Source organism: Leptinotarsa decemlineata, unplaced genomic scaffold (genome assembly GCF_025532065.1).
Source record: "Leptinotarsa decemlineata unplaced genomic scaffold, Ldec_3_MD MMD2_tig00000199_RagTag_RagTag, whole genome shotgun sequence".
NCBI classification, from domain to species: domain Eukaryota; kingdom Metazoa; phylum Arthropoda; class Insecta; order Coleoptera; family Chrysomelidae; genus Leptinotarsa; species Leptinotarsa decemlineata.
The window spans coordinates 5,540,369-5,560,048 of record NW_027412544.1 but is presented as its reverse complement, the minus strand read 5'-3'; the positions used below and the strand labels follow the sequence as shown (position 1 = coordinate 5,560,048).

General features: G+C 35.4%; 2 protein-coding genes across 2 annotated transcripts in view; one reads left to right on the top strand and one right to left on the bottom strand.

Moving 5' to 3' along the window:
* The window catches only part of LOC111507925 (uncharacterized), a 47,940-nt gene that overhangs the window by 10,337 nt on the left and 17,923 nt on the right, over positions 1-19,680 (bottom strand). Inside the window, exons 3-4 of the mRNA XM_023163309.2 lie at positions 15,595-15,787; positions 10,577-10,905 (exon numbers count right to left, since the gene is read on the bottom strand). Coding sequence (XP_023019077.2) covers positions 10,577-10,905; positions 15,595-15,787 — 522 coding nt within the window. The remainder of the gene's footprint in view (positions 1-10,576; positions 10,906-15,594; positions 15,788-19,680) is intronic.
* On the top strand, positions 17,329-19,533 carry LOC141481390 (uncharacterized). The gene is made up of 2 exons (XM_074172823.1): positions 17,329-17,786; positions 18,693-19,533. The coding sequence occupies exons 1-2, from the start codon at positions 17,781-17,783 to the stop codon at positions 19,482-19,484; spliced, it is 798 nt and encodes a 265-aa protein (XP_074028924.1). The 5' UTR covers positions 17,329-17,780; the 3' UTR covers positions 19,485-19,533.

Below are 19,680 nucleotides of genomic sequence, written 5' to 3'. Positions count from 1 at the left end.
GGATTTTCAAGAAAATGGACGTATCACTTTTCTTGTCGACGGCGAGGTACATTATAGCTGAAGTGAACTGTATAGGTTCATTAGATTCAGTGAGAGCGTTCAATTTTAACTGGAGTAAATTGTTATTGAATCCAACCAGGAGGTATAAATAGAAAATAAGGCAGAGTTTACCTAAGCCATAAACAAATCTGCTCTGACGTTCATTGGAAATGAAGTTAATTTCGTGATACGAGAGTTCTTTTGTCAATGAGTTGAGTTTACATACACGATATATGCTAAAATTATAAAAAAGAAAGAGTTAATATCTGCATATTCGAATTCAATACCCTTTTTTCTAAATCTCATACACATGTTTTTTCAAAAACGTATGTAAGGAATTTGATACGGCAAATTCATATCTTGGAACACTCGTGTGTATATTTTTAAATGAACGTTTTGAAAGGTAACAGATCATGGTGCTTACACGAAAGTGTTTTCGAAGGGAACAAACTATTTGAGAATTATTAACACGTTGAGTACTACCCACAACAAGTTCTACAAAAAGTATACAGGGTGTCCCAAACGTCAACATAAAGTGAAAACATAAAGTGACTCACCCGAACATCTAAACGTGACCTCATTCAATTGTTTCTAGTGGAACAACAACTACTTGAAACCAGAGCCCAAATACATAACATTCGTGGTCCAACACCAGATAGCACGGTTTTGACCCACTGTTTCATCAGCGGTGCTACGCTGAAGCACACCTGCATTTCTTGATTCACCTATCCATTAAGGACTAGCTAAGTGAGGGCGATGACATCTCATTTTACGAAGACCCTGTTTATGGGATCATCAGAAAACTCAATCTATAAATGTCAAAGATAAATGAGTCTCCCAAAGGCGGTCAGTTATAAAGCTAAATTTCAACATGAATCGCCGACGAGATTGGTCCTCTGTCATTCTCTGAAACTTTCGCAGGAAGGTTTCTAGTTATAACCATCGAGAAAAAAAACGAATCATTTGTAACCCAACACCAGAAAGCGCTCTTTCAACCCGCCAAAGGTTTCATCTGTGGTGCTGAATCAAGAATGCATTGCAGGACGCATCTGTCCTCAAAGCACAAGCCTGAGTTAATAAAGGTTAATCTGTGATAAAGGCGATGATATGTTCCCTTATGAAGATTATACTCACGGGATAGACCAAAGACTCAACTTACAGCACTATCTGGTGTTGGAAATAATACTCTGTCTCTATGATGAGGTTACAACTAGTTGCCTTACAGTGTAAGCTGCAGTAAAAGACAGAGGATGAATGAATCTAGTTCAGTAGACAATGTGGGAGATCGCCTTAATAATCCGTGTTTATCTTTGATATTCGTAAATTGAGTGTTATGTCGATCCCATTGATGGCGTTTTTGTAAGGGGACAACCTGGATAACCTTGCTGTTGATCACAGTTTGAAGTGAAACAATGTTTCTTTTTATAATTTTTTTTTCTTCATTACTTATCTTTGAGATTTGGTTCCGAAAATGAAAATATATGATTACATCTTGTCAAATATAGGAAGCGACTTCAAAGTCTCGGCTTAGCACCTATCCTAAGATTCGCGTGGTAGAAAAATCTTAAATACGATCGGAGCTCAGAATCAACGCCAATCTTGTAGCGTCCACTTCGGTAAAGCATGGTACGCGACAAAAGTCTGTGCTCTAAAAAACTGGCATTAGAATCGAAATGGAAACGAAAAGTTTTGTGTGATCAAGCGACAGAAGCTAATGTGCTTTTTTATCATGCAACAAGGAGCTGATAATGGCATAAGCATGGGCCTGAAACAAGTTCAAAAGTGTTTTGCACAAGCAGTGGGTGTAAGTTTGTGTAGCATTAAAACAATAGCTCGTGAAATGGAAACAAATAAAAATTGTGAGTCATCTTTTTTTTCAACGCCAAGGGCCTTCTTCTTCGATATATAATCATTTACTACATTACTGAGAAAAAATTCCCACCTTACGCCGCACACATAAAAAATACGTTGACGAAAATGGTGACAAGGGTTTTAATGAGCCTCTGAGTAAAGTGATGAGAGAAATAGGATTCAGATGGAGGGAAACGAAAAAAAAAAATGAAAAATTGCTCACGGAAAAACCGGCGATTCAGCGGCTGCGAAGAAATTTTCTCAGAGACTTGAAGACATAGCGTAAAGAAAGTCGAACAATAATTATAATTTATATGGATGAACCACATATCCATGCTTCACATATACATGAAAAGAGTTGGAATGATGAGTTGAATGAAGGGTTGTTTGCACCAATTTCAAATGGGAAGAGGCTCATAATTTTGAATACAGGAGGAGAAAATGGATTTTTGAAAAATGCATATCTAAAATTCAAATTCAACAGAAAATCGGGCGACTATCATAGCGAAATGAATTACGACAATTACAAAAATTGGTTTCAAGAAATGTTCATTTCCAAGTGTTTTGGTTATAGACAATGCCCCATACCACATGTTCAGTATGAAAAGTGCGCAAACATGTTCTCGAGATAAGATGAGATGAGAGAAGTTAAGATGACGGAACATTCATTTCACAGATGATATGCTAAAAATGTATCTCTATTTCGTTATTAAAATCCATAATCCACGATTCAAGTTGTATGAAATTGATAGGATTATGGAAAATCATGGACATAATGTACTCAGATTGCCTCCTCATCATCCAGATTTGAACCCAATAGAATTATTATGGGCATCACTGAAACAATATGTGGCTGATAAAAATGAGGGTTCCAAATTCGAATAAGTTGAAAGTTTATCTAACGAATTCTTCACTTCGTTTTCTCAAGAGCAGTTGGAAACACGTTCCGAACACGATCCGAACGTTTTGAAGAATTTTATGCTTCAAAGGAACTTGCTCTTGATTTTGTAATAGACAAAATTATTATGAATGTTCAAGGTGATAGTGACAACGATAGTACTAGTGAGGATAGTGATAACTCTACAAGCGATTCCGATCTACCTGGAGTTTAACCTTCGTAATTTCTTTATTATAACTTTAATTATCTTTTTATTTGGGCTCATTCATCTTAATAAATATATTTCCCAAGAAATTTTTATTTTGAAATTTAATCTTCAACCCAAAAATAAATTACATTTTCAGAATTTGAATTTGAATTACCTTAATATCGCATTATCATACTGAACTAATAATTGACCATCAATTAAAAAAACCATCAACCCTTATTGCTATTTGCGGCGAGGAATGTATTCTCAGGCCACTCTAAAACTCAAATAGGCGCACCAAGTAACACGGTAGATTTCATCCTTTTCTATCCTAATGCGTTCTCTGTCAGTAGTGTACGCAGGTGGTGATATGTTACCATGAAGTATCCAAAAACTTGAACAAGATGGACGTCTACCATCTTTGACGTGTGACGGATCAAGTTCTGGAGCTTCTCAGTTCTCCAACTCTTTATCACATCCAGGATGAGGTTCTTCAGCTCTTTATCAAATCTAGGATGATTCCTCATTAGATTGAGAAAAATGTACCATGGTCTAAAACTATGGAGGGGGTTTTTGTTCACAAGGAAATTCAGGCTCGTAAGCTCAATTTATTTGGTCGAGTTTGAATAGGAGTTAGCCACAATAAACCCTCGCGTGGTGCAGTGGAGACCTACGTATAAAACTTGAAAAAAAATCATTGCTTGAAAATAATTTTTTGTCTTAAAAATCAGTTAGGTAGCCCTCTGTGGTGCCGCTGGAATCACGAATCTAATTACACCAAAAGATATCTTGTATTAGTACTATCAAAGTTAGCAAGTTTCATAGTAATGGGTGACTCAGTTAATATATTTTATCCTATAAAGTATGACTAGGAATCAGCTTCAGAAACTGGAGCTGTCCCTCAAACCCTGCATATCAAATGGAACGACTCGTAGAAATTTGAATGACTTGGAAGTGGACAACCAACAATTCATTAATGTAGTTAGTTGGTTTTATAATCAGATCTTTGAATATTATATGACTAGGATTCCAAGATATCTTCATCTTAAATCAAAAACCATAAAGCGAAATATAAAAGTGGACGAATAAGAATACCTTTGAATGTGGCTCGAAGGTCTAAATGTGTCTATTGATGTGATTATCTTTCACAACATATTCATGTAGTAAGAAATTCATCGCAACATATGTATTGATGAACGAACGTTAAAGATAGTGAATTTATAAGCTATTAGGCCAGGATCCACCTCTGTCAACTTGAATTGGTAGATCTTTCATTTCCTAGACATCATTCAACAAATCTGTTCATTAAATGTTGGTGTACTTTGTTCCAAAATTATAGGTAACCACTGTTCTCTCTATGAAGTACATATTTTATAGACCACTACCCCAAAGAGGCTAGTGATCCTAAATAAGTTGAAACCATGATCATAGATTAGACAGCACTTTCAGATCTCCATAAATTTTATCAGTGTGCCTGGCCAAGCGTGAATGCAACATTTGAAGACTTCTGGAAATGAATGGAATAATCAGTGGTGGCAATGACAGTTTTCATGAAGAAACTCGTCTTCCCTCCACTGCTTCCAGATCAAATATTCCTTGAGATGTCGGTGGGTATCCCAATCGCGTCACTGCACAAAAAAATGTTACATTTTTCGACTTCCTAGGTCATCTTCAAAATGTCCTGGTGATCTCATTAGCACAAAATGTGCAATACCTATTAGGGATACATTAGGGAATAAATATTGCAAGCCTGTGGACACCCTGTATTCGCCAAGAAGATACAACACGGATCATGTCGAAATCATACCTGGAATCATTCTTACCTATGATATCCCTCACATATCATGTTTATATCATTAGGGGTAAAACGGAAAGTATATAACAGGACCAGAGTAACTTAATAATTATAAGGTTCTCAAGCTATAGCTACCTGCGTGACATACGGGTCCTGGAAATTATACAAATATGAAAGTTATTGAGTGTCTTGATATAGAAACAGAAGTTAATATCGGACACTCAATAACTTTCATATTTGTATAATTTCTTGGACCCGTATGTCACGCAGGTAGCTATAGCTGCCTCCGTGGTGATTTTGATAGTTTTTTCGTGAACACAAGATCTATCAACTGAAACCACAAATGTGCGGTTGGCTCCTGTTGGTGGCTCCGTGCATTTGTATTTCTATCTTTTGGTAACCAAGTGTTGCCCATCCTTACACTTGGCTGCACCATACTGATGATGGGCCAAAAGCCCGAAACACGTGTCTATGGTTTGCCACTTTCATGAGTGCTATGTCCGATATTAATATATATATATATATATATATATATATATATATATATATATATATATATATATATATATATATATATATATATATATATATATATATATATATATATATATATATATATATATATATATATATATATATATATATATATATATATATATATATTATATATATATATATATATATATATATATATATATATATATATATAAAGGTAAGTAAATAAGTACCATTCTCATCATTCCCATATTGATTTTAGTTTAAGAGCCACCGGTAGACAGCTATTTCAGCCTATTGCGCATCGTCGGTACCGGGCAGGCGGTCCTCGATTGAAGACAAAATGTGAAAAACCAAGAAAAGTACTTCATAGAAATAACTGCGTAAACGCAAGCCAGACATAAGTGGAACCACCTATTGGTGTGACACCCAAGTCAACTTGCCAAGTTTTTATGTCAGTGTTGGTGGTTTAACCAATCAACCGACAACTGCGGTGGCAGAAATTTGGGAAGCTAACCTAGAATGTCATCGAAAAAACGAATCCACATGTTTCTAGAAATGATATGAAATCGGGAAAGGTTAATGCAGTGAAGCTGCTGGAAAATAATTCCATGAAAATCAAAAGATAAATAAATAAGTATCATTCTGATCATTCCCATATTGATTTCAATTCAAGAGCCACCGGTAGAAAGCTGTTTCAGCCTATTGGGCATCGTCAGTACCGGGCAGGCGGTCCTCGATTGAAGACAAAATGTAAAATACCAAGAAAAATACTTAATAGAAATAACTGCGTAAACGCAAGCGAGACATAAGTGGAACCACCTATTGGTGTGACACCCAAGTCAACTTGCCAAGTTGACTTGGGTGTACGTGAAACATGTTCTTTAAAAACCTCACAATACAGTGTTACTTGTATACATTAAGGATTTTTATCCTTTATCTGATGTTTTTTTAAGGATTAAACACAAGCACTACAAGAAAATCCTTAAGGCGCTCTAAGAGCGGTGCCTGTGCGAAAGTAGCGATTCACATTGGATTTGAATCGCTAAAGATTAAATCCATTTGGAAAAACGTTCTCAGGAAGTTCATTTCACATTAACGCAGTTCTCCAAATGAAAGAGTTACTAAACAGTGAAGTTCAAAGTGTACTGAGTTGAACCTCAGAACGATGAACAGCCCGTCGCGTATTTCACTCTTGGTGTATTCAAATGTGCCAGGTCACTTGAACACCTCCCGTGAAAATGTCTATAAGACAAAGTGAAATCTCCAACCTTTTTTCGATGTTCCAGACTATCAATATTGCAAGTGATGTTTGTGTCTCCAATCAGGTGGATGACTCTTTTTTGGATGGAATCTATCATCTTCAAGGTATGCTTAAGGGCGGGGCTCCATACATGTGAACAATACTCCAAAGAAGGTCTGATCTGATCTTTATAAAGCATCGAAAGTTGCTGAGGTTTGTACAGTTTTCTGGTTCGGAACAGTGTTCCAAGTTTTGAGAAGAAGAAGAAAGCGGAATTGTTCGTCCTGACATTATTATATCCGGTAACCAGGAGATGTGCGTTCATGTACATCACAAAACTCTTGAAGGATTTTGGATAGATCAACATAGTAAAAAACGTTTTCTTGTCACCCATACAGATTTCCATAAAAAATCGTTGCAACAATAAGACTAACTTTTTGAAACCCCTTGTAGAATTGGAACCAGATAATGTGCGTCTATAAAAATCGAACAAGTCTTTTGAAATCTCGGGTAGATTAACATAGTGATAGCAGTTATCTTGTCACCCATACAGATTTCCAGGAAAAAATATTGTAACAATCAGACTCACTTTTTGAATCACCTTGTAGAATTGGAACCAGATAATGTGCGTTCATGGAAATCACACAACTCCTTTAAAATCTTGAGTAGATCACTATAATGAAAACCGTTTTCTTGTCACCCATACAGATTTCCATAAAAATTTGTTGCAACAATCAGACTAACTTTTTGAAACCCCTTGTAGGATTGGAACCAGGACATGTGCGTTCATGAAAATAACACAACTCTTATAGAATCTTGGGTAGATCAACATAGTGAAAACTGTTTTCTTGTCACCCATACAGATTTCGAGAATAAAATTGTTGAAGCGATCAGACTGACTTTTTTAAACCCCTTGTTGAATTGGAACCAGATGATGTGCGTGCATAAAAATCGAACAAGTATTATAGAATTTCGGGTAGATTGACGTAGTGATAACAGTAATCTTGTCACCCATAAAGATTTCCAAGAAAAAATGTTGTAACGATCAGACTCACTTTTTGAATCACCTTGTAGAATTGGAACCAGATGATGTGCGTTTATGAAAAACACACAACTCTCATAGAATCTTGTGTAGATCAACATAGTGAAACCGTTTTCTTGTCACCCATACAGATTTTCATAAAAAATTGTTGCAACAATCAGACTAACTTTTTGAAACCTCTTGTAGAATTCCAACCAGAAGATGTGCCTTCATGAAAATCACACAACTGTTATAGAATCTTGGGTAGATCAACATAATGAAAACCGTTTTCTTGTCACCTATACCGATTTCGAGAATAAAATTGTTGAAACGATCGGACTGACTTTTTTTAAAGTTATTCAGTTATGTCATTTTCATGAACGCACATCATCTGGTTCCAATTCTACAAGGGGTTTTAAAAAGTTAGCCTGATTGTTTCAACAAATTAATTCTCAAAATCTGTATATGTGACAAGAAAACGGTTCCGACTACGTCAATCTACCCAACATTCCATAAGACATGTTCGATTTTCATGCACGCACATCTTCTGGTTCTAATTCTACAAGGGGTGTTTAAAAGTTAGTCTGATTGTTGCAACAATTTTTTTTATGAAAATATGTATGGGTAACGAGCAAATGGTTTTTACTGTGTTTATCTAGCAAGATTCTACAGGAGTTGTGTGATTTGATGAACGCACATCATCTGGTTCCAAGTCTACAAGGAATCTCAAAAAATTAGTCTGATTTTTTCAAAAATTTTTTTTCGAAATCTGTATGGGTGACAAGAAAATGGTTTTCACTATGTTGATATACCCGAAAATCTATAAGAGTTTTGTGATTTTCATGAACGCAAATAATCTGGTTCCAATTCTACAAAGGGTTTCGGAAATTGGTTCTGATTGTTTCAACAATTTTTTTCTTGAAATCTGTTTGGGTGACAAGAAATCCGTTTTCACTACGTCAATTTACCCATGATTCTAAGACAGTTGTGTTATTTTCATGAACGCACATCATTTAGTTCCAATTCTACAAGGGTTTTAAAAGAATTAGCCTGATTGTTTCAACAATTTTATTCTCAAAATATGTATGTGTGACAAGAAAACGGTTGTCACCACGTCAATCAACCCAACATTCGATAAGACTTGTTCGATTTTCATGCACGCACATCGTCTGGTTCCAATTCTACAAGAGGTTTTGAACAGTTATTCTGATTGTTGCAAAAACTATTTTATGAAAATCTGCAAATGGTTTTTACTATGTTTATTTAGCAAGATTCTATAAGAGTTGTGTGATTTTGATGAACGCACATCTTCTGGTTCCAATTCTACAAGGAATCTCAAAAAATGAGTTTGATTGTTTCAACAATTTTTTTTCGAAGTCTGTATAGGTGACAAGAAAATGGTTTTCACTGCCGAAATTCTATAAGAGTTGTGTGATTTTCATGAACGCACATAATCTGGTTCCAATTCTACAAGAGGTTTTGAAAAGTTATTCTGATTGTTGCAACAACTATTTAATGAAAATCTGCAAATGGTTTTTACTATGTTTATCTAGCAAGATTCTATAAGAGTTGTGTGATTTTGATGAACGCACATCTTCTGGTTCCAATTCTACAAGGAATCTCAAAAAATGAGTTTGATTGTTTCAACAATTTTTTTTGAAGTCTGTATGGGTGACAAGAAAATGGTTTTCACTACCGAAATTCTATAAGAGTTGTGTGATTTTCATGAACGCACATAATCTGGTTCCAATTCTACAAGTGGTTTTGAAAAGTTAGTCTGATTGTTGCAACAATTATTTTATGGAAATCTGCAAATAGTTTTTACTATGTTTATCTAGCAAGATTCTATAAGAGTTGTGTGATTTTGATGAACGTACATCTTCTGGTTCCAATTCTACAAGGAATCTCAAAAAATGAGTCTGATTGTTTCAACAATTTTTTTTCGAAGTCTGTATGGGTGACAAGAAAACGGTTTTCACTACCGAAATTCTATAATAGTTGTATGATTTTCATGAACGCACATAATCTGGTTCCAATTCTACAAGGTGTTTTAAAAAGTTAGTCTGATTGCTTCAACATTTTTTCCTGGAAATCCTCATGGGTGACAAGATAAATGTTATCATTACATCAATCTACCTGAGATTTATAAGACTTGTTCGGTTTTTAAGCACGCACGTCATCTGGTTCCATTTCTATAGGGGGTTTAAAAAGTTAGTCTGATCGTTTCAACAATTTTATTCTCGAAATCTGTATGGGTGACAAGAAAACGGTTTTCACAGGCCAGTTGAGACTGGTCTGTACGAATTCTTCTTTTAGATGATTTGATTTATAGCCAGTCTTCAAATATGCCCAATGTCTATATGTGAGGAATTGGGCAAATTTCGGATATGCAGTTGGTTACCTCGTTCACGGCAGATGGGGCGACGACAAACCTATTGTTTGTTGTATGCTTCAGCTTATTTCGAGGAATGATACTCTGACGGAATTCGATTTTCAATTATCGGAAATCATCGACTTTATGTTGATGATATACACTACCTTGCACTGACGAGTGGCCAAACAGCCCGAAACCGGTCTGCAACTGTGTTCCAATAATTGAAAATCTATTGCGGCAGTTGTATCGCCAATAACATATGTAGGAATAACTTCAGTGAAGAATCCTGCACTGACACCTGTCGGATATAATCCATCGCTCTTCGTGGTATTAGCCAGAGGAGTAGTTGTTTTCTGATAGGTGTCAGTCCATTAACCTACTGAGTAGGGAGTTGAGACTGGCCTGAACGAATTGTTCTTTTAAATGATTTGTTTTATAAAAAAGTTATACACCAAATAGTCTTAATAATTCCACATTCAACCTATTATGAATAGGTATTCTTCTCAAAAACATATCTGCTTGCCTTGTTGAAAATAAAGGCATTCTTATTACTATTAATGGAATACCAACAGGATTAGGCTAATTAGTGAGTTATGAAACATTTTTCATTCGATTATTACAATTTTTTCCTGAAATAGATTATCGAGAAAAAAAATTATGGCATGAACTTCACCTATTTCATCGATGATGGGTGCCATCCTGAGCGTTATCCCGATCAGTAATAGGCACATGAATAGTAAAAGTCCAGCAGTGGCTACAATGGTCCATTTAGCCCTTCTTGACACCTCTTCTTCTGTCAAATTTTTGTAAGTTTCGTGAAGATCAACTGGGTAGTCCAAATGGGCGTGGTGCATCGCCAGGCGTTTCTTCATTCTCCGTTTTCTTCGTCGTCTCTTTTTCCTTCTTGCTCGACGAAGAGCATCCTCTGAAATAATAGCGTCGGTTTCGACATCGCCAAAGCCGTCCATTTTCAAGGAGATGTAATCATCGTCAAAATGCATCCTGAAAAAGAAAATCCTGACATTTCAAAGAACTTCTTGTGGAGTTATTACATTATTGAGTAATTCAGTCAATCAACTGAATCTTGGAATATAGTAGTGGAGGAACGCGAAGTCATAGATTATTTGTGAAAATGCTTGTTAAAATTTTTTATACTGTCAATATTCTTATAGGTATTTTAGTAATTCTTCGGATGTCGGTTGAACACCACAAAAAAACAACACTTGCAGTTTACTACCATTCACTAATTCTGCAGTCTACAGTCTACAGAAGTCTATAGAAGTGACTACAACTATACTTAGCACCGAAAATATAATTCCATAAAAACAAATCCCTAGATCTACCAATCCTGGGATATTTGGAATTTCTGATGATATTATTATTTTATTGTCTTGTGGAATTGGCCGCGGTGGTAATGCGCCCGACTCACGATCGAAAGGCCGTGGGTTCGATTTCCGCATCGACCAGATATTTTTCTCGAGAGAATTTATCTGGTTGAAGCTGGGATGATTCTGAAACCGTGTTAGGAATCACACACTAAAAGATGAGACCTTCTTAGCCCTCAGTTCGCACAAGTTTCTCAACTTCTGAGAGTTGTCGTTCGTATGGGGGCGACAGCTGATTAACGGAAACACAGTAACTTTTTAGATTTTTTATACCGATGTTGGCAAATGAGCAAAACGTGACTCAGCTGTGTATAACTTCTTCTCTGCCAAAATGATCTCCGAAGAATATTGATAAATCATCGTCATTTGAACAATCTCGCCGCAATGTCTCCATAAAGATTCTACCTACTAACAGTTTTGATCAATGAATGAATATTCAACCCGCTTATATTAGTTGCAGGACCCCTACAACTCTAGACACTTCAGTACCTCTCAGCTGTTACCTAAACTGTTATCTTAGCTGCTACCCTCAACTATTACCATTGTTTATTCTTTCCTCAAAGTAATCGGCCACGACTTTAGTACTTCTTGTTTACCTAATTTTTCTTACTAAAAGATGAAGGTGTTATTTCTCAGTCCAAGAGAAAATAAAGATTCCAGTCTGAGATTTCAAATACAAAATATAACATACATATGAACATACAGTGCGGTCCATATGTATGGAATAAATTCATTTTTAGCGTTACTATGTACTATGTGAAAAAACCTGAAACACGTCGATTTTTATCCTCAAATTGGCAATTTACAGTATGAAAATATTATCCCCCTCCAGCACCCCTTCTGAATTATAAGCATCCCCTCGAAAATTTTAAATAGTAAAGGTAAATATTGCTGAACAGAGGACTACAATCCCTTTCCAACAAGGTGCCACACGACCCCCTTTGCTATTTAAAATTTTTGAAAGGGTTCTTGTGATTCAGAAGGGGTGCTGGAGGGGGATAATATTTTCATACTGTAAACTGTCAATTTCAGAATAAAAATCGACCTGTTTCAGGTTTTTTTCACATAGTACATAATAACGCGAAAAATGAATTTATTCCATACATATGGACCGCACTGTATAAATCTGACAAAATGAAAAAATATCCTAAAGGTATCTTCATCCTAACTTATCCTATTACAAAGACAGACATGCAGCCAAATTTTAAAATTTATTAAATGAAACAAAAAAAAACAGGTTCTCAACTTTAGCAGCAATATACGCTAATAAAATAATATAAAATGATATGAAATATCTGATTTAACTATACACTAGCCACTGCAATTGAATACTTCAGTTGGTGGAGAATGACCCATCACAAACAGTGAGTGGAATGGCGGAAGAACTGGGCGTTAGCTCCCAAGCAGCTTTTGGTAGTTTAAAACGTATTGGGAAGGACAAAAAGCTCGAAAAGTGGGTACCGAAAAATTAAGTCAGCAGCAGCCGGTACTGTTCAACAGAAACAATCTGATATTGCTCCACGACAACGCCCGTCCACACGTTTCACAAATCACCGTCCAAAAATTAAACGAAATGAGCGTCGAAGTTATGCCTCATCCACCTCACTTCCCAGATCTGTCGCTAATCGACTAGGAACTTTTCAATCTTTCCCAATCAGGACCAGACAAATACGAGCCTCGTCGACTTCTTGAAATCCCCATCACATGAATTTTTATGCTGATGGAATTAATCGACTTGTGTAACGTTGGCAAAAGTGCACTGATTGAAATGGCGCTTATTTTGATTAAATTGAAGAAGCATTCACTGAGATATTACAGTTTAAATAAGACTCATGAATGCGGATAAAACCTTTGAAACAACCTAATATATGAACTAGATTTCCTGAAAATTACCCGCTTCCCGGAAACTCAGAAATAACCCCCTTCACCGAAATTCAGATACAAATCCACCATTGTCATGTTGGTGGTTTTCTTGGTCTAGAATTTGGTATATATCAATAAATTTTATCAGTCTGGCCAGCCGTCGATTTGAAAATTCGTAAAGTCCCATATTTTTATTTTGGGGACTTTTGGTAGTTGTGGTATTACCATTCTAACTTCTAGCTAGTCCAAATGATGGCTACTAGATACATGTTAATGTTTTCATTAGATGAATTTCACCTATTAATCATAAAAACTGTCAAATGATAGCTATTTGTGATATGAGTGGTAAAAGTAAGGTTTTGTTTTATCAGTGAAAAAGTTTGCGAAATGAGCGTAGTGAGATGAGCAATTTCACGAACAAAATAAAACTTACTTTCAACACAAATATCATACAAAGTTTTTTGTACAACTGTCCTGTTTTCATTATAAAATAGATACATTTAATATTTCTATGAAAACACATTTTGATATCTCTTGTCAGTTGACTATTTCCATGTTACCGAATTTGATGTGAAGTGGCCGTGTCAGGTGACGCCGAATCACCTGGTTACCAACAAACAGTATTGTTTACAGCTCAGTCGCATTTAAAGTTCCTGCTGGTGTTTGATGTCTTGCATAATGAAGAACAATAGTGAGGAATTGTGTGTTCCTGACGATATTGAAGAGGCTGCAAAAAAAAACTTCAATTGAATTGTTCCAAAAAAAATCGGCTCAGCAGTACGACATCGCATATTCTACTTAGCTGGTGTAAACTTAAGGAAATTTTAGCGAAACCGTCTTCTCAGCCTGTCTAGAAGAGAAAACAAAAATATGAAACACGTCAACTTTGTGGAGCAAGTTTTCAATGATCAAGTCGAGTGCGCTCGTTAAAGATGGCGTTAATACAAGTAAATATTTCAAGGTAATAGCATTCTTAAAGCGGAAAAATGAAAGTTATAGGCTCAAAAAATCAAAATCTCTTACGTTTGAATAAGTCCAGAGGTTTATAAATGAGGCGCCAGATGAAAAATATTTGATGATAAAAGAGGCTACTATTTTCGGAATATATGGAGCCTGCCGGCATGAAGAGCTGTGCCATTTATTAAAAGAAGACATTAAATTTATGTATAAATCATTAATTATTCAAATTTCAAATACACAAACGAAAATAGGTCGTTCTTTTTGCATTGTTGAGAAAAACAATGACTATTTTAATAAGTACGTTGCACTACGCCCTTCTGCTATCAATCATCAACGTTTTTGTCTGAAATTCTCAAATCATAAATGCAGTGCCAACCCAGTTGGTATAAATACGTTTGGAAAAATGCCCTCTACCATTGCTAAGTTTCTGAACCTCCCGGAACCAAAAGAATACATGGTCACTGTTTTAGAAGGTCTTCTGCTTCTTTGCTAGCAGAATCAGGAGCAAATATAACGGATATCAAGAAGCACGGAGGATGGCAGTCTACAACAGTAGCTGAGGGTTACATCGATCAATCTATTCCATATAAAAAAAGCATTGCTGAAAGAATAATCCCAACAGCAAGCTCCAGCGTTACAGCATCGTTCTCTTCACTTCAAGAATTAAATGTTAATGCCCATGAAATTGTCACCCCAGCTAGTTCAAATATATAACAAGGCTCTTCAACATCGCAAAGTATTAATATCAGCAGTTGTTCTAATTGTAGGTACTTTTCATATTGATGCTCATCATAAATAAAAATAATGTAATTAATGTATATAATACATTTGTAATAGAATTCAATTGTATCTATATCCATTGTTCATGATAAAACTTCTTTGAAAATTGAATAAGTATGTTTTGTTTATTGCTATTTGGTCGAAAAAAATCGTGTTGAAAATACTTTTAACACTAGTGTTAAGAATATTTTCAACCCGCTACTTTGTAAATATCATCTTTTAATACACTTGACAACTATTAAAAATGTTACTTTTATTGACAGTGGTACAAAAAATAGTATACAATGAATCCGATAAATTATTTTTGATGTATGGAGTTGACAAATGCCAGGATGCTGTCACTATCAACAAAATTCCTATATTTTGGGAAATAACACCCCACACAAAGACAAATAACAAACGCTGTTTTATTTTCATTATAGGTAGTTCAATTCACCTGGTTCATAGATTCTATGTAATATGTAATACATCAATGTACACCGACAACAAAAATTTGATGAAATCTGTCGGTTAAATACCAGTGAAAAATAACAGAGAATGAATCGGTGAAAATTAAAACACGCGGTAGCAGATCTACAAAATTAGCAGAACAGCCCTGCTGAAAAGTTAATTCTTCTAATGAAATATTATATTTCTTATTTCAACCCAACACCTAAAAGACTTGAAATGAAAACTATTGAGGACTGAATGGACAAAAACTTACCCACTAATCTCTTTATTGCAGCAACAATTTGAAGGTTTCTCTGTCAAGGATGGACAGCTATTATCAATATAAATATTGTCATAATTCATTGAACGATTTCTTTCATCTGTTTCACTGTTAAGAGATATCTCAAAACTTCCACAGTGATGCTGAAGATTTACTGAAGGGGACCCTGAAATTACTTGCTTCAGTGCTGAAAACGAAAAAATGAATAAAAATCAATTTTATCATATAATGTGGAAGAAGGATGATATTTAAATTATCTCAAATACATGTTGAATTTCGAAATTCAATAGAACTCTGCAGACTCAAAAAAATTGCAAGGGTTTATTTATTCAGAATGTATGAATGTTGTGTTTAGTTCGATTATTTTTCATTGTTTATACTGAAAATTCCGGCATTCAAACCGGATTAATATTGAAAAACTTTGATATTACAGGTATGACTGAAACGATGTTTTGCACTTTATAACGAAGAAATATCTAATAGTTCTTGTAGTTGAAACTAACAATAAAAAGCTGTGTACTACAACACTTGTCGATGTGAAAAATTAGTAAGTTTCAGCTTCTGAGGTTCTGCTTTTTGTATGGTTTCAGTATTTATGGATCCTGTTTCTGCTCTTTTAGATACTATAATACAAGCCTATGAACGTCCAGGTAATAAACTTTGAGAGCGAGTTCGCAATGAGAGTATATATGTCAATCTGTTGAATCTTGTCGGAACTTCAAAATATAATATCTGCAGACAGTAAGTTGAAACAGTATATTCTTACATATATCATATTTTGCAAAGACCTTCGACAAAATAAGTCACTTCATCTTACTAGAGAAAATAGCTCAAATGGGTTGAAATCCCTCACTATCTCAACTTCTACGCTCTTATTTGGATCAGAGAACCAATGTTGTTTTTCATAATGGATTTGCGTTTGCACCATACTTATCACCATCCGGTGTGCCACAAGGCTCCAATTCAGGACCCCCTGCTTTTCTTCATCTTCATAAATGATCTCACCTGCGAGCTTTCGTGTGGCAACTTACTTTTTACAGACGACTTGAAGATCTTTTCGTGTATCACAAGTTTATAGAGCTGCTCTTATCTCCAGTCTTAATTAGACCTGGTAGATAACTGGAGTCAAATCAATAAATTGGCAATAAATGTTAAAAAGTGTAAAGTTTGCTCCTTTACACGTAATGTCAATATCTTTGAGTATTTTTAGACTTTCGAGGATGAAATACTTCTTCGCGAAGAAACTGTCAAAGATCTAGTGGTGACTTTCGACAGCAGGTTGACATTTGTTGGCAACACCAATACTGCGCGGCATCGGCTAGAAAAATGTTTGGCTTTGTTCTACACAACTGTAAATCATTCACCAATATTACCGCCATACACATCTTTACACATCTTACCATACTTTACGCATATCTCATTCGCTCCAAGTTAGAGTATGCTACTTTGCTTTGGAATCCTCTCTATAATGGTGGCCACAGACTAGCATACATGTGCGTCATACATGTATGTCACACATTTATGACGTACTTTGAACGCCAACAGAGTTTATCCATACACTTACACACAAGTTTATCAAACATGTTAGTTTGTGGTTGCGTGGAAGAGCGCTATTCTATCTTTCTCAGAAGATAGAAGAGCGAACGATGCCATTTGCTACATAACAACAATCAACCTTGTTCTTTGTAACTGCTTTTTGTGTAGCAATAAAAACATTTATTATTATTATTATTATTATTATTAAGTGCATGATGAGCGGTGATGACACCTTCTTTCTGTTAGCAGCGGCGTACGCTGCTTTATTAAGCAAAAAGAAAAGGAAACTAGTTCAACAGCCAACAAAAAGAACAAAATGGGTGAAAGAATGGCTTTTGAAACGCTCAAAGTATACTCATATTAATCTCCTAGAAGAGTTACGCCTAGAGCCTGATGATTGGCGGAATTACCTCAGAATGGATGAAGAAAGTTACATCACACTATTAACCAATAATTGAAAAACAGGACACGATCTTGAGGGCTGCTATATCACCTCATAGCGATTAACAGCCACACTTCGCTATTTAGCCACTGGAAGGAATTATGAAGATTTAAAGTTTTCAACGCTAATTTCTCCTCAGTCGTTGGGAAAAATAATACCAGAGACCTGCAAAACTATATTTGACGTTTTAAAGACCGTATATATGAAGGTAAGAAAACATCTATTGTAGTTTTTGATAATTCAACGTCTTTATTTTGTTCTTATTACTCAAATAAAATATAAGAAGTCGTGTTAGCACAAACGTTGGTAATAAAATAAGTAGAACGTATAAAACTCAATCAATACTATTTATTCAAATACAAAACTAAGTAAAAAATATTTATGTAAATATCTACTGCATCAGTCAAAAAATATTTCTATTAATTATTGTCCTCACTTGGTTGATAAGTTCCATAAAACGTTGAAATATTAGAATTATACTGAGACATAGGTGAACTAGTTTCTAAATTTTGATATAGGTGTTGTTGGGTGTTGGAGTCATTGGAAGTTATGTATCTGTAGGTCTTTGTGAACTTAGGTATACTCGATGTTGTACTGGACGATAAGTGGCTGGGTGAGGATATTCATTTGGCGGCAAATAAGTATGGCAGGAGTTGTTAGTATCGTTTGAATTAGTAGGCGTATTGACCGACGTAACAATTTTAGTTTGTCTATCAAAATTGCCCATCTCGGCTTGAAATAATCAATCATTTATCAGTTTTTCGGTGTATAATCTTGTTTGTCTTGGTAAGGTTCGTAACTTTGCTGCAACATTGTTCCCAAAAATGTTAAACGCATCATCGGCCTTTTGGTTACGTAGCCTTTCTCCCACCATAGTCAATACTTCGTCGGCTTCATCAACTTTAGTTTGGCGTTTTCTTTCTGAACTTTAACGTGTAGCTGCACTACTAGTTGCTGATGTTGATGAAGAACTTATATTTTGGTTAAGATCGCGAGGTACAGACGAATGTGACAGACATCTTGCAGGTGCATTCATCGGTAATTCCACGTCTTCTTCTATATGTTCCATTCCTTGCGTATGCTAGAATTATAATACTGTGTTATTTTTTTACAGTTTCCGTCGTCAGAAGATGAGTGGAGAAAAATCGCAAACGATTTTGAACAAAAATGTAATTTTCCTAACTGCGTGGGAGATGTTGACGGAAAACACGTCAACATTATTCCTTCCGCCCGAAGTGGGTCATATTACTTCAATTATAAAGGGACACATAGCCTAGTATTAGTGGCTGTAGTGAATGCTAATTGTGAATTTATTATGTGCGATTTTGGTATAAATGATGGAGGAGTTATAGAGTACACTAACTTCTACAAGAAACTGAAGGATGAACAATTATATTTACCAGCGCCAAAAAAACCAAATAATAATAGCGAAAAATTGTTGCCTTTTGTTTTTGTTGCTGATGAAGCATTCACCCTTCGGAAAGATTTTTTGAAACCGTTCAGTCGGAAAGATTTGAATAACGAAAAGAAAATTTTCAATTATCGTTTGTCGCGAGCAAGAAGTAAAGTTGAAAATGCCTTCGGCATATTGTCCAATCGTTTTCGAATATTTCACACAGCAATTTCTGTTAATTTACAGGCAATTGACAGAATTGTTATGGCAACCTGTGTTTTGCATAACTATTTAAGAAGAAAACGTGGAATTGTATACGCACCAGATAATAATTTGTACAAGGAAAATACGGACACGGGTACTATTGATTGGGGTTTACAAGCAACAGATTTTCGTCAACTACAACAAACAAACCAAAGGGTGAACAACGATGCAAAACAAGTCAGAGAATTGTACATCCATTACTTCAATAACGAAGGTGCTGTAGAATGGCAGCAACGAATGGTGCATTAATTTCAAATAATTTTGTAACAGTTTTTCTACTTTGTTTGACGTAATAAATGGAATTATAATAATTGTAAATTGCATTTTCCTCACCTCACTATCATCATCAGCTTCTTGCTCGATTCCACTCTCATTTTCTCGATTTTAATCCAAATTGCTGACTGACTCTCGAGGCATTTCTTGATCATTTGTAAATAAGAGTAAG